Below are 14426 nucleotides of genomic sequence, written 5' to 3'. Positions count from 1 at the left end.
ATCCACCCCCACCTATTAAAATAGGAACATTAGTCTTACTTCATTAATTTTTGTTTTTTGGCAGAGTCTTTGAAGCTTCTGAATTCCTCTCCTTCTTTAATCTCAAAAAACTGAGGTTTTAGTAATGTTTGCTGATCCTCCTTGAGCCTTTCCTGCCGCTTTAGTTTTTCCTCTTGGCGTAAAAGCTTGCGCTGTTTCCTGACCTCTTCAACCCAGCCTTTTTCATCATCTGAACTCTCAGAACTTTCTGCATCACTTGCTTTTCCTTCTGGTTCTTCCTCCTCTTCCTGCAGACAAAAATAGTATAAAATAAGAAATCATCAACTAATTTTCTTTCCAAATCATTCCTGCAATTAGAGTACGTGACAGCTTTTACACAGATACAGCTGAAGAGAACTACAACTTTTGAACAAAAGCAGTAACAGCAAATAAGCTGAAAATATATTACGAAGTTGTTACCATCTACATATTTTATATTTTTCAAACCTGTATTTGTGCAAAAACAATATTACATCTAAAAACTAGATTAAAATTATAAATTACACTTAATTATTGTAGCTGATAAGACATTCTTGCATTGCCTCCATCTTTCTGGGGTGAAAAGTCTGAAAGCCTGAAATGGAGGAAAAGAAAACTCCATAGGCTTTCTTAATCTAAATGGAAAATATTTTACCTGTCCTTGTGCTTCCAGTTCTTCTAAGATCTTTAGCTTCCTCTTTCTTTTCTCACTTATTTTAGAAACAAGTGGGTTAAGTAGCCTAAATTCTTCACTCTGCTCATCCACCTGGAAATCTGGATTCTCAAACATGACCTTAAAACGATCATCTTTGAGAAGGCTGGGCAGATTCTGGAACAGAAGCAAAGCATGAGCAAGTTAGACAATTCTGAAACAGACATTAACAAAATACGTAACACTTTTTCTTAATTAAACAAAATTAATAACCAGCATATGAAATGCCAGTTGCTTTATCCTTCCAGGTCAAATAAAAATCAAGATTTATGCTTATTGTACTTTAACAAAGATTGTTTTAAGCTACCTGTAAGCAAGAGTTTTTTTAATACACAGTACAGACACTTTAAATACACAATTACTAATATTTTCAGATAAATGTTTCTCATACATTCAGCCAGCTAGTCTGGAGACATGTTGATATCTACTGACTAATCAGCAGTACCTGCAAGGCTAATATACTGCCTGATGGGGATGAGTCTACAACAAGTAAAACAAATTATAAGGGTACGTATCTTTATGTAATGCTGCTATTATTTTACTGTAAATAATTAAGAAGAAATGTTGTTATACATATTATAACACTTTTTCTTCACTACTTTCACACACAGAATGTAAAAGGCAGTTTAAATCACGTCAAAGTAAAATGAACTCAGTGTAAATTATGCTGCTGGTGAATTCAGAAGAGTTAAAGCTACTAATTCATCTTAGGAGAAGACCAGTTACTGTCATTTTAAAATCATTTCATACATAGCTTTTTAATAGAAAATGTTAATTTTTTAACATTGCTCAACTTATACCAGCATATTAATCCCACCACTGCACTAGGTTTTCATTGTTGTTGAAGAAAAGGAGGGTGGAACTAAAGATACAGAAAACGAGAATAAATTTGAAACACAAAATCAGTGCAAATGTGTAACTTTCAACCACAACAAAAAATTAAATCCCAAAGCCTGAAATCAATTGCTTGTCATAGGACTCTAATACTGTTTCAGAAAAATAATCTCTATGTACATTTTTATATACACTCTATTTAGTCTACTTAATAACGCAATCTCTAGGTACTTCAAGACAAATCAGTCCCCATCTACTGAACTCTCATTTAAGTTTCACCACCACCTATCTTTTTAGTAGTTCATCCTTCCTCTAACCTCAACACATAAGATTTCATTATTTATCACATGCAGGCTAGTGTCTGCCTATCATGAATGCTATATTCCTGTAAGAATGAGGACCTATGAAGTGCTACCTATAAAAAGCCTCCCCTCCCACTAGATACTAAACATTTACCCATTTCTTCGATTAAAAACTTCTCATAGCAGAGTAATGGATTACTTTTAACATCCAGAAGAACTCATGTTGCATAAAAGTAAACCATTTTGGCTATTCTATAAAATATATTTAACTGTATACACAAAAAAGGCAACTGTATCTTAAATTTTATAGATAACATCTATCCTGTCATGGTCACCACCAAAATACCAGAAACATATGCAACAGCAGGTCTTGTTTGAACAGCTGTGGTATTGAGGCTGCATTAACCAGCTTTTGGAGTTCTGTGAACCCCATATTACCTTCACAGTGAGTATTTAATAATTTTTAGCATCAAGTTACTATATATATATTTTTTTTGGGCTGCAGCTACAGTCAAATACATCTTAAAGCCACCTACCAGAATAAGTTATTTATAAGAAACAGAACAAATGGTATTTTGAATCTCTTTGGCCAAACAGCAACAACAAAAAAAATTAATCCTGTAAGCATTGCTAGTTCTGTGCTCCCAGCTAGAGAATTCACCAAAACAAGAGCTCACCTTTTGTTTTCTTTTTTTACTAAACCGTTGCTCTTCTCCTTCTTCTTCAATCAGTTTGAGTGCAAGTTCTTTATTAACTTTTGGGAGTTTCTAAAAAGAGGAAAGCAATTAATAAATTAGCCTTTTACACATGCAACCTACATGCTTTACTTTCTTACAACTGTTGCAGAAAAGCTCCTTGACTGGTTCCAAATATCTCTAGGTACTAGTAAAGCAACTGCCCTTAGAGAAGATTTAAGAACTTGTATATTATTTTTAACTTCTAATGCATCAGCTTTAGAACTTTAAAAGCAACTCTTTCTCCTTTTATGTTGAACAGATCCAATCTAGAAAGTTACTAGTTATAAAAACAATACAATTTTCATGTATCTCTTTCCAGAGTATCATGTTTCAATGGCTTAATTAATTTAATGACAGAAGTAGAAAATGCAAAGTTTTACCAGTGGATTATTTGCTCAAGTGGCAAATGAGATGAGACCTGCTCTTTTAGTTTGGTATCAGCCTTTCAAAATCCCACACATGGGAATTTTATGTTTCCATTCAAGAAGTTCTATAAATCACTTTGTGTGTGCAATAATAAACAGATTCAACTCCTAAGTCACTACATCTCTAAGATACACTTAGGAATATATTAGTCTTTATGAATAGCTTTCCCCAAAGTATACCATTTATTTCTAGGATTTACCTTCAATTGAACTCTCTGTGCACGAGTTTCTTCTATCTTCTGCCTTATTTTCTCTCTTCTATATTCTTCATAGGCAAAGGGGTTGGCCATCATTTTTGCCTTTGAACAAACAGGAGGAAGTAAAAAGAAAGTACCATTAATACAGGACACAGTCATTATCTGGATGGAAAAAAACTCCAGCCAAAACAAAAAACCACAAAAAGATGAAGAAAACCCACAGCACATATGTTTTATTGTTAAGAATAAAAATTTACAAGATTCAGCCGTAGTTACCTTATGATAAAGTCTTATGTCCATGAAGAAGCCATGCATATATGCTCTGAGCAATGATGATCCAATGAGATGAGCAAGGCCTAGGAAAAAAGTTCCAGAGAATTTCAAAGAACTTTCACATATAAAGAACTTCTATTCCAAAACAGCCACTTCACTTCCTTAAGACAAACAAACACTGCCAATGCAAAATATCAATCTAACAGTCACGATCATGACATCAAGACTAAGCAAAAGTGGGAATAAGAATTGTTTTGGCCAGCAAAAAATTCAAGCTTCTTCGGAGCAATCAGATCCACTTTTCTTGTCATAATACATGTTACTGAGCACTTTTTAAAAATTCCCACATGCACTATGCTCTACAGAACTTCACAAAGAATTCCAGAGGATGATTTTTGGGAAGTCCATAGGTGTTTGATAATCCCCTTTTTAGTGTGATAGATTTTTCAATTAAAGAGTTTTGCCCTGTGTCAAACCCAACACTCACAGTCAGAGGTAAATTAAGTAAACTGGAGCAAAACATTGCAATCAAACCATGTAATGGACAGAAAAAGGACTAACTGCCTCAGGACAAGGTTGCTTACCTTCTCTGCTATATAATTTTCAGTATTTCAGTTTCTTGAAACTATTAGCCCTAGAATGATTTGCATTTTCTGAAAATTACTACAGTCAAATAGGGTAGCCTTTGGCTGCAAGTTCCAAATTCTATTTCAGCACCTCAAAAATATTTTGACAACTAAACCAACTTTTCTTCCTATGCCTTCCATGTGGCATATGAAAGCACAACAGATTCCCAGATGTATTATACCAGCAAATATCAATCACCTTCTTGAGATAAAAATCTGAGAAACACAAGTGTCTTGTGTTATACTGGTTGGGAATCAAAGAACTTAGAGCCATCAGTCTGGAATATTAATAACCAAGAAAACAAGAGAAAACTTCTGTCAGTGAATTTCTAGTAGCCCTCATACATCACACTGAAATTACAAAAATCAGATGTGTAAATGTTCAAAAACTGAACAAAGTCAGCCAAAGAGTGTATACAACTGTTTTACCTAAATTTTCAAGGTCTTTTCTGGTAACAAATTTGTAATCATCATAAACAGTGCTTTCTGGATTCTCTTCCAGTTCTTCAGTCAAGTTGTCCAAGAAGGAACACCATTTTGGGGCAGGTCCTAAAACCTGTGGATATTATGGAAAGTTAGAACATTGCATTTTCTTACAGAAAGCCTACAGTTAGGTTCTTGGCTACTATGCTACAAACAAATTAATCCCACAGCACTTAGAGAACACAAACCTACTGCTTGCATTACCAACAAAGAGTACTATAGATTAGCTAAGTGTAATTTAAATCATTTGAGACCAGCCAGTCTAGAGGTTTCAAGTTTAACTGTTTCAAGTGGTCCCACTCCGATTAATTTTTTAAAAGCTTACAGCCAAACATTATAGAAGAAATTACAAACTAATGGCACTAGATAGCAACTAATTTGTAAATTGGTGCTGGATCTTGAACTTGTTAGGTTCACTATGCAATCATGTTAAATCCTACTCTACCCTGTTTATCTTAATTATAACACCACAGATGTATTTAATGTATTTTATTCAGGGATAAACCCAGACTGTATGAACAGATAATAGGAAATATTAAGAATACTTGCATATTTCCATGATGAGGCAAAAGATTTGTTTGCACAGTATTAGGTAGCACTATCAACGTATTTTTCCATATAAGTTTCCCCCAATTCCCCGAGTTAAAAATCAGCTCCCTTTACTTTTCCCTCCTGCTGTTCTGATTGAGATTCTGTTCCATCTTGACTCATGCAGCCACACTCAGCTGTTCCAGTAGTCTTATTTTAGTAGGTGAGTTAGCTGCATGGAAAAATCTAACACTGCATTTCTCTCCCTAGTGTAAATCAGCTGACATTTTAGAATGTTAAGTGACCAGCTAAATCCCATAGTGGGACTTTTAATGAGGCTTCTGATTTGTTTCCTAAAAATTCATGTTAAAAACTCCAGTCAACCATAGGAATGCTCGTGATACAACAGCATTTTAAGATCCTATTCAATTAGGGAAACAACTATAAGTGATTTTATTTATTTAACATATACATAGTTTGTTTTAACTTGATTGCTGATTAACTGTATGAGATAATGCTGTTCATTTAAAAAGTGTGTTTCTTCTAATTCAAAAGTCTTATTTTGAAGACAACTACACTCAAAAAGCCCTGTAAAATTGTGCTCTAGACCATAACATTTTATCTAGCATATTCTTGCCTGTAACACTCTAGAAAATAATATTTTATTCTAGCCCACTACTGTCTCTCTGTATTAAATACGATTTATCTTCCTAAGATCTCAGCCCTAGCTGAAACCATGACATGCCAAATGAAAAGTGCACTTTTTTTACCATGCTGCATATTTCATTCCAATTACCAAGCACTTCCAAGGAAATACCCAAGATGTCACTAACAAGAAACATTTTACCTACTTAATTAACCAAAATCCCCATGTCTGCTCCAGGAATAAATGACATATATAACATTCAGACTGACCTCTCGCCAACATTCCAGAAGCTTTTGTCTCCATCTTGTCTCCATCCAGATTTTAATTTTTGTTTTATTTCCCCCCAACCCACTTATTTAAATAAGCTTTTATATTAAGCTTGTATATTAAAAAGCTTTTATATTAAAAAGAAAGCAGTCTAGATCTATTAAATGTCTTCATGCCACTTAAGAAGTCAGTTATCTGTGCCTCGTTACCAGACCATCAAAGCATGACAAGTATGGAAGAACCTTAAGTTTACCTACAATTTTGTTTTAGATGAAGCAGTTTGTACTTCTTACTAAAAAACTCCCAAGCTGCTTACTAGCTAAACAAAACTTCTCTTGTAATAAAATTTAAGGACAACATTCTCTCCTATATGCAAAGCCTGATACTGAGAGTAAAACTTTTCATGGGGCATAATCTGTACCATGCAACACATGAAGCAAAAAACCTGATTATTCACAATCATCTGTGGAGTGAATTGGATGATCAGATCATAGAAAACAAAGTGGGGGAAATGAGATAATTAATGGAAAAAAGTGGTGACAGAATACCAGGAAAAAATAAAAAGTCCAACCATTATCAAAATTTCGCATGTTAACTGACAGAAAGGAAAACCCTACAGAGATGTCTGTGTATGTTTATTACCTTATTTCCCCTTCTCCCACCCTGCTGAAACCACTTGCCTCCTATTCTAGGACACCTTAGGAGCTCTGCCTTCATGCATTAAAATGAAACATTTTTTAAAGCTTGGGAAGAAAATTTCAATTCAAAAATAGAAAAGGAAACAATATCAGCCACAATGACAAGAACATAAATAAGAAAATTTTGTCCTTCTTTTGCAATAGTAATTCTTCACATAATTTAACTGCTACTGCATTTTTAATTGCAGAATTTAATGGTCCACTGTCAAACAACAGCTGTCCCATGATGATGCTAAAAGCACTCCAGAATGCCAGGCTACAGGGCTCCACCATTCCTGTGCCCAGATACAAAAGCAACAATTGACAGGGTTGGTCTGCACTGGGCCTCCAGGGACAAGGTGGGAGAAGTGAAACTGGTCTGTCTTCCCCAGTTCATGACTTTCCATACAGTGGCCACATTGCAACACAAGTGGGACCCCTTGGAGCTGCTGTCATCCAGCACTGGCACCACCTCAGCCTGGCCTGCAGTTCCTGTTAAAGCCACCAGAACAAAACAAAGCTATGGAGTTTGTGTAGGTCAAGTAATATACTTGCCAATTTGGAGTGAAAAGGTACAAATCTACCACACCTCACAGAGGAAAATGCACTGAAATTCACAGCACAAATAAGAAAATGTTATGAGGTAGGTAATTGCATGCAACTTAAGTGACAGATATAATTTTTACAATATTCATGATTTATCAAATAGGTTTCTCTGCAAGTTTTAGAAAAGTTGCACTCAGCCAATGGGAAAATCATTATTAAATGAGTGCAGATCTATGTTTGGCTTTTATCCAAATACTTTTTAGCACAGGAAGACCAGACGTGACCACCAACAGTGATCAAATTAATTTTTTTTTCTGTTTTCATTATTATTCTGCTTTCTGTAGGATAACCACTTCTAGAGACAATTTCTGCCAATTGCTACTGCAAGTCAGTAAGATTGCTTTGAAAATGTTTTTGCCCATGAAGAGAGGAGCCTCACCCACCAGCAGAGCCCAGCTGGCAGCGAGTGAGGGGGTGCTCTGTGCTCTGCTCCCCTCCTAGCACCTTCCTCCTTCATTGGAAACAGCACCCAGGAGGTCACCAAAGCACAGCTGTCCCTCAGCGTCCCACCACCACACTGTGAGGCAGAGCGACAGACTGGTCACACCAGTGCCCTCCTCCCCATAGCAAAACTTACTACTACCATGGTAATGCACACACCTCACCACTGCCTTTCATCTTATTCCAACCCATAGGAAGTAAAAATGTGGACTTAATAATTATTAGTACTGTGCCACCTAATATCAATTTTTTCTTACACACATTAGAATATTTGTCTACTTTACACATAGAAAACACAAAATATGAGGAGTCGTCTAGCATGCAGACCAAACTGTCCTAGAAGAGAAAAATGTTCACAGAAAAATATTCTTTAAACATTGTAAAAAAACTTCAAAAATCACAGTTCTTTGTATTCTATTGTACAAGATGTTTGACTTCATAATCTTGTGGCACCACAAATCTTACATGGTACAGAATGTTCTTCTGGCCATGCCTAATTCCTGAGCACTTCTGTAGAAATATCATCCTGTCATTGGTCTGTAATTCTCAGAAATTTAATGAACCCTAGAACAGCATAGGTATTATGCCCAGCCCACAACACATGTTCCTTATCTTCATTTGAAACACCAGACAGCACTTGTACACTTTTAAACACCACTCAACAGTTTGACAGCCAGCTCTGTAAAGCTCTTAGAGCCACAAAAACCTGCCCTAATTCTAACTAGTATTAAACATGTTCAACTACTTAAAAGAAGTCCAGGATACGTAGAAGCTTCCATAGTCAGGTATCAAGAGATTTAAATTAAACTACTATGAATGCACATCCAGACAAGTTTTGTTAAGTATCTGTTTGAAGGTTTCTGAGACCAATTCTACAGGAGTGACTGAACAGTTGCTCTTTTCTTCTCAGGGAGCAAAAACAGGTTCCAATCTGGTTTTCTGGATGTTAAACAGTAAGTTCCTGGAAGATTTCAAACAAGGCAGTGATAAACTCTTCAGCAATAAACAAGATGTCAAATATAGTAAGATTCAACCCTCCCAATCTTCACTGGTTTATTTTAGCAATCTGAAATACGCAAAATGCTCACAGACAGCATTTATCAGATTTGAAAATTACTCAGTAGAATTTGGAAAGTTTAGACTGTCCAAATTTTCTCTAGAAGACTAACTTAATGTATGTGGACAGCATTTAACCACACAGTTCCAGAGGCTTTGGAAAGCAGAGGCATTATTTGCTGTGGCTGCATGAGATTCAGAAAAATTTCAGTTTCACAAAAATGAACTCTCTAAGGCTGTATCATGCCACACCATAGTGACAGAGCTAGTAACAAAAAAGCATGAAAACACATCCTATCACTGTTCTTTTGTATTTTAGAAGTAAAACCTTCTATCAAAAATCTACATGTTGTGGTACCTTCTACACATTTTGACTAAGACCATTACTAAATAGCAAAAATGTACTAACTAAATAATTCACTGCCATATTATTTGAATAATGGTGATTACAACAAAAATAGCACATATTTAAGGTCTTCAATTTCTAGGTAGTGATTTCTAGAATTCAGATTTCTAGGTACAGTGTATTGTGAAAAATTATTAATGAGTTGGTGGAGACATTTTGAACAAGTCCAGTACATGTGAATGCAAACTGGAGCAAGGACTGTGAAAAGCAGCAAGGAGTATTTCTGAAACAGTAATGCTTGCAAAAGAATAAATACATCATAGAGACACTATAAGCTAGAGCTGAGTTAAGCATCAGAGGAGTGTGACTCTTAACAGCTTTTTAAGTGGCAATAATGGGGAACAACAAACAAATTTCAGATGAAGTCTGAAATATTCAAGAAAAACATTATATAATCTGAGTGCTTGTGATAAGATGGGACTTCACAATCCAAGGTAGCTCATCCATTCCTCCATTCTCAATTAAAAACAAAACCAAAAAATAAAATTTAAAGCACTTCAACAAGGAAAGATTATTTTCTAGACTATCATTTCTTGAAACTAAATAAATTCTATAGATCCAACTCAAAGACTTCACATACATATTTACCTATAGGACAAAAAAGAATTCTTTGGAGAAAACAAATAGTAACAATAAAATCTTAATTTTGTTTGTTTGTTAATGAAATGGCACAATATAAAGCATTTAAAATCTTTAATAGGATATAATTGCTGGAGAAAGCAAATGCACATCTATGCATGCATATTCTCAGTTTCAGTCACACCATTTAACAGGAGAAAGATTAGAGAAGGTCTAATGAGGAGGTAAAAAAAAATTGTGATCCCCAGGGTGTGAGCAGTGATAGAAATGTGCAATTGCATTTTAAACATAATTAGCTCCCTAATTGCATAGCCAAGTTTAATTAATGCAATTACATGAAATATTAATTACTATTCATTTTAAGAATATTGTGTTTAATGTTTTGTTCTCTAATTTTAAGAATTAGGAAGATCTCAATATATAGTAACTTTGAAAAGTTTCCATCTAGATGCATTGAGAAGACAAGAAGAAAGAACACTTTGTTGCACCTTGTTAACAGTTAACATAAAATCAATTGCAACTGGTAACTCAAAAACCCAGATGGATCTTTTCTAGCTTGTAGATGAGTAAAGCTGCAGCTCTCTGTTCTTGTTACTATTCTTTTGGCCTTCAACCACAGCCAGCCCAAGAGACCAGCTCGTGCTAGGAAGGAGCATTGGGATCACATTATCTTGTTATGTTTCTGTCTACATTTCCATACACAGCAATTCCCATAGCAACCAATGTGCTCCAAACAATTTGTAATTTTGAATTCTCCATTCTTTTGTAATCTTCATTCTTCCTATGAATGCTCTACAATCAACTCCAATTATGCGCTGTTAATCTCATAATTCTATTTAATGGACTGAAGAAAATTCTTTGATTCTCTAAATTAAATTGGTTTGGGGAATAAACTCCAAACAAATTTCCCATATATTCTTCATAATTTCATGTTTTCCTTCACCCTGCATCATATGGTGTAAAGTTGGTGCTTTTAAAGACATCAAGTAGCTCAGTGGAGTACAGACCAAGAGAGACTAAATAGCACACTCTCCCCTTTTGGCATACTACTGACAACAGCACTGCAGCTGGTTTTAAGCCCACACATTCATAAATTTCACTGAACTATACAATGAATTGGCTCTTTCTCTCATCCTAACTCCAGCACATCCAGACATTTTTGGCACATTCATTAATCAGTGAGGTTGAATACCTTTCACTATGCTATGGAAGCTGCCAAATCAACTATTTGGAGGTTTTACTCCTTAGAGAGCACGTTAAAGGAAACATTACTTTTAAGACCTTCCCAGTGTTAAACAAGAACTCCTGCAGGAACTTGCATGCATCTTCTAGGAATGAGATACTAAATCTTTCCACCCAGGTAGTTATCAGATAGTAAGTACTTCTTTTTCTAATTCTAAGCAGTTTGGTTTTATAGTGGTGGTTTGGATTTTTTTTTGTAGTTGTTTTTTTTTTTTTTAAATCTCATACTCTCTGGTCTGATAAGTACTACAGTCAGTTAACCAGTCACAGGTCTGCTCTCACTACAAATGCTCCTTCTATCTTTTGAAGGAGACGATGGTCCAGTTGCTCATAATGTTGGGAAAAAAAACACCCTCAAGCAACAAAGTTACTCCTTAAAACTGTAAATAAGGTTACCAGAATAGCTCTTTTCCTCACAAGACAGAACTAAAAAGGGACACATCTTAAGTCACCTGTGACTTACCAGCCATGGCATGAAGAGTAGAGTCTGATGCCTCCACCAATGTCCCTATCATGTTCTGACATACATAAAACAAGCATTTCATCAGTATTGCTATAGATCTGTTATTTATCAGACTCCCTACAGGTTTTAAATATTGAGATAATGTGAAGTCAGAAAGATACACTGAAACTTCAAGCACAAGAAGACACTACTTTCACACAAAGTCAACTAATCAAATGAAGGTCAAAAGGTATGGGGAGAGTGGCTTCTCAAAGCATCTGTTACAACCATGACCTGCTTCAAGCACCTGCCCAAAAACACCAGTTGGAAATAATTCAAGAGTTACCAAAAGTCTGTCCTTATTCTACACAGCAGGTTCTATGGCATATCAGCTGAAAAAGAGAGGCAATTATGAAAATTGCCTTAATACTGTGCAGTAAGTTCAGTTGGGACTCTCTTCACTGGTTTTATTTACCTATGGACATGTGTGGTTGTCTTTCTTTATCCATGAAAAAAAAAAGTCCAGATGAGGTATGATCAGCTGATCTAAAGCCTTGCTGACAATAAGTCAGGAACCACGTTTTACTCCGGCCATCCACACCTTCCATTCCTTACCACATTTCACTAAGTGCTCTTACCAATTCCTTTGCATAGGTTCTGGTACTCATCAGAACCTTCATGAAGTCAATTATCTCCGTCACAACAATACCACCTTCATGGTTTACACAGTCTAACAAAAACCTCCATCCCATCATGACACATTAAAAAGAATAAATTCCTTGCAAAGTTCTTCCCTTGCCTTTACAATTGGGACTACAGTAGAGGCAAGGAAATGGTAAGTGGGAAACTTCATAATGTCTTGGCCTTCCTTTTAAACAAGGAAAGAACTTCTACACAGCTTCCAACTGTTCTAGTATGTTCAGAAATCTGTTCCTCAAAACATAATGGCACATACGCCATTCTTCTTACCATACAAAGGGCACAGGCCATCAACAGACAAAACTTCCACTACTAACACAGATGAGAGTAACACATGCATTGGTTTTACTAAGTATGCAACAGCCCCTGATGGCAATCTAAATTAACAAGTAAGAACCACCAAAAATAGAAATGTCAAGTCCCAACATGTCCCCTTATCAATTTCTCTTGATGGGACAGGAAAATTCCTCAACTGTCTCACTGTGTAGGATCTTGCCTCTTGTGCTTTTAAGTGGCTGGGAACAGAGTTCTTACAGTACACACCAGATGCCAAGAAATGTTACAGCATAAATATCTTTACAATCACTAAAACAACACATACTGGAGGATCATCTGTATTTTAGGGAAATTTGAGGAATGCTACAGATATAAAAGGGAATGGCAAATCCAGCTCTTTGTCTACCTTACATGACTGACAAAATACCAAAAATCTAGGAATGTGTGAGTTTCTAATAACTCCCCACCATTGCAGCTTAATTACTTTTTGCAAAACTGGGAGGAAGACTTCTGAGTTTATGCAAGTACTGCCAGACAAGACAAAGGGAAGGAAAAGCAACTACCTGTTGGGAATATGCAGCTCCTCCAGATAATGAAGATAAGTTCAGCATAAACCAACTTCACTGAAGAGCATAATGCTAAAGAAATTTTGCATAATTCAGGAAATAATTTTAAATGGAAAGCAACTTTCAAATAAATACTTGAAAGCTTTCACATACATGACAGTTTTATTTACTTCTAAGATCTTCTCTGACAAAAATCTTAGATCTTTGTAAATTTCACTATTTCTGCATAAAATAGTCATAACTCACAAGAAATTTCAATTCTGAGTGCAACACAGAAGATGACAATACAGTTACCCTGTACTTTTCAAATGTAATGAAACTGAGTTGAAATTATTACATGGAGAAAATTCTCACATGCTTTGTCTTTTCTGATTCAAAAGCTAAAACACTCTAGTTCTTATTACATGCTGATAGACATGTAGGACATGTACAAGTACAAAACTTCCATTCAGCAATTACACATATTCATAATCTGTGACTGCCTCCCTCTTCACTGACTGAAGGTAGGCAACTGCATCTCTGGATTTTCAGAAATCAAGTGAAGAATAGACAGTCCAAAGAAAAGAACAAGTGCAAGATAATAAATATCTTTCAGATACTCAAGGTTTAAAACAAGGGGAGCACGTTCCCCCCTTAAAACATGTTTCTTAAAATAAGAACTCAAGAACAGAATTGCTTGAGAAACAGTCACAACACTAAAAAGCACATGATTCTTTTCTCAGTGGTAAGAGCAATCACCTGGTATAATTCCATACAACTTCTGCTTTTAAGAGTTTTCTCCTGTGCTCTATGAAGGGTTTGACATAAACTATACATATGACTTTACAGTCAGTGTGCTGCTGTCTGGTCAAAAAATACTGAAGTGCTGTCTAGTACACTAACAGCCACAACAGCACTAAGCAGGGTTCATACACATTTATAATCTAACTGGTACATCATCAGCACCAAAAACATCTAAAACAAGTCTTACAGGAAGATCAGAAATTGTTTCCTGATCATCACACATTGATGTTTTCCTTCTATATATATGTGATAAGTGGTACTGTGTCTCTCAACCAGCACATGGGAAATGGAGGATATCCTTTGCTGGGAATAAGCCCAGTGTGTTATTTTTCCGTTTGAAAGTGTTTAGGTTAAAAGTAGGAAGCTCACATTTCTGCTTGTGAAGATAAACAACTTTTTTCCTATGCTTGTAAATACTGTGAGATAGATAATGTATCATTCACCAGACTTTTTTTTTTGTGTAAAGGATTAGACTGTTCTGGATGGAAAACACAATTTTGCAAGATTGATATATCAAAACTCAAAATTAGTTTAAAGGCCAAAGATGCACTCAAGTATCTTTTCATTAATGGAAACTATCTTCTTTTGACACTTGGCAGCCCTAA

At 35.6% G+C, this 14426-nt stretch overlaps 1 protein-coding gene across 1 annotated transcript in view; it reads right to left on the bottom strand.

Annotated features, from left to right (window-relative positions):
* The window catches only part of NOL10 (nucleolar protein 10), a 48534-nt gene that overhangs the window by 9136 nt on the left and 24972 nt on the right, over positions 1-14426 (bottom strand). Inside the window, exons 13-18 of the mRNA XM_005420318.2 lie at positions 4554-4680; positions 3502-3581; positions 3229-3327; positions 2544-2633; positions 674-847; positions 40-287 (exon numbers count right to left, since the gene is read on the bottom strand). Coding sequence (XP_005420375.1) covers positions 40-287; positions 674-847; positions 2544-2633; positions 3229-3327; positions 3502-3581; positions 4554-4680 — 818 coding nt within the window. The remainder of the gene's footprint in view (positions 1-39; positions 288-673; positions 848-2543; positions 2634-3228; positions 3328-3501; positions 3582-4553; positions 4681-14426) is intronic.

Source organism: Geospiza fortis, unplaced genomic scaffold (genome assembly GCF_000277835.1).
Source record: "Geospiza fortis unplaced genomic scaffold, GeoFor_1.0 scaffold81, whole genome shotgun sequence".
In the NCBI taxonomy this organism is placed as follows: domain Eukaryota; kingdom Metazoa; phylum Chordata; class Aves; order Passeriformes; family Thraupidae; genus Geospiza; species Geospiza fortis.
Note: the sequence above shows the minus strand (reverse complement) of the source record. Positions and strands in the feature narration are given on the sequence as shown.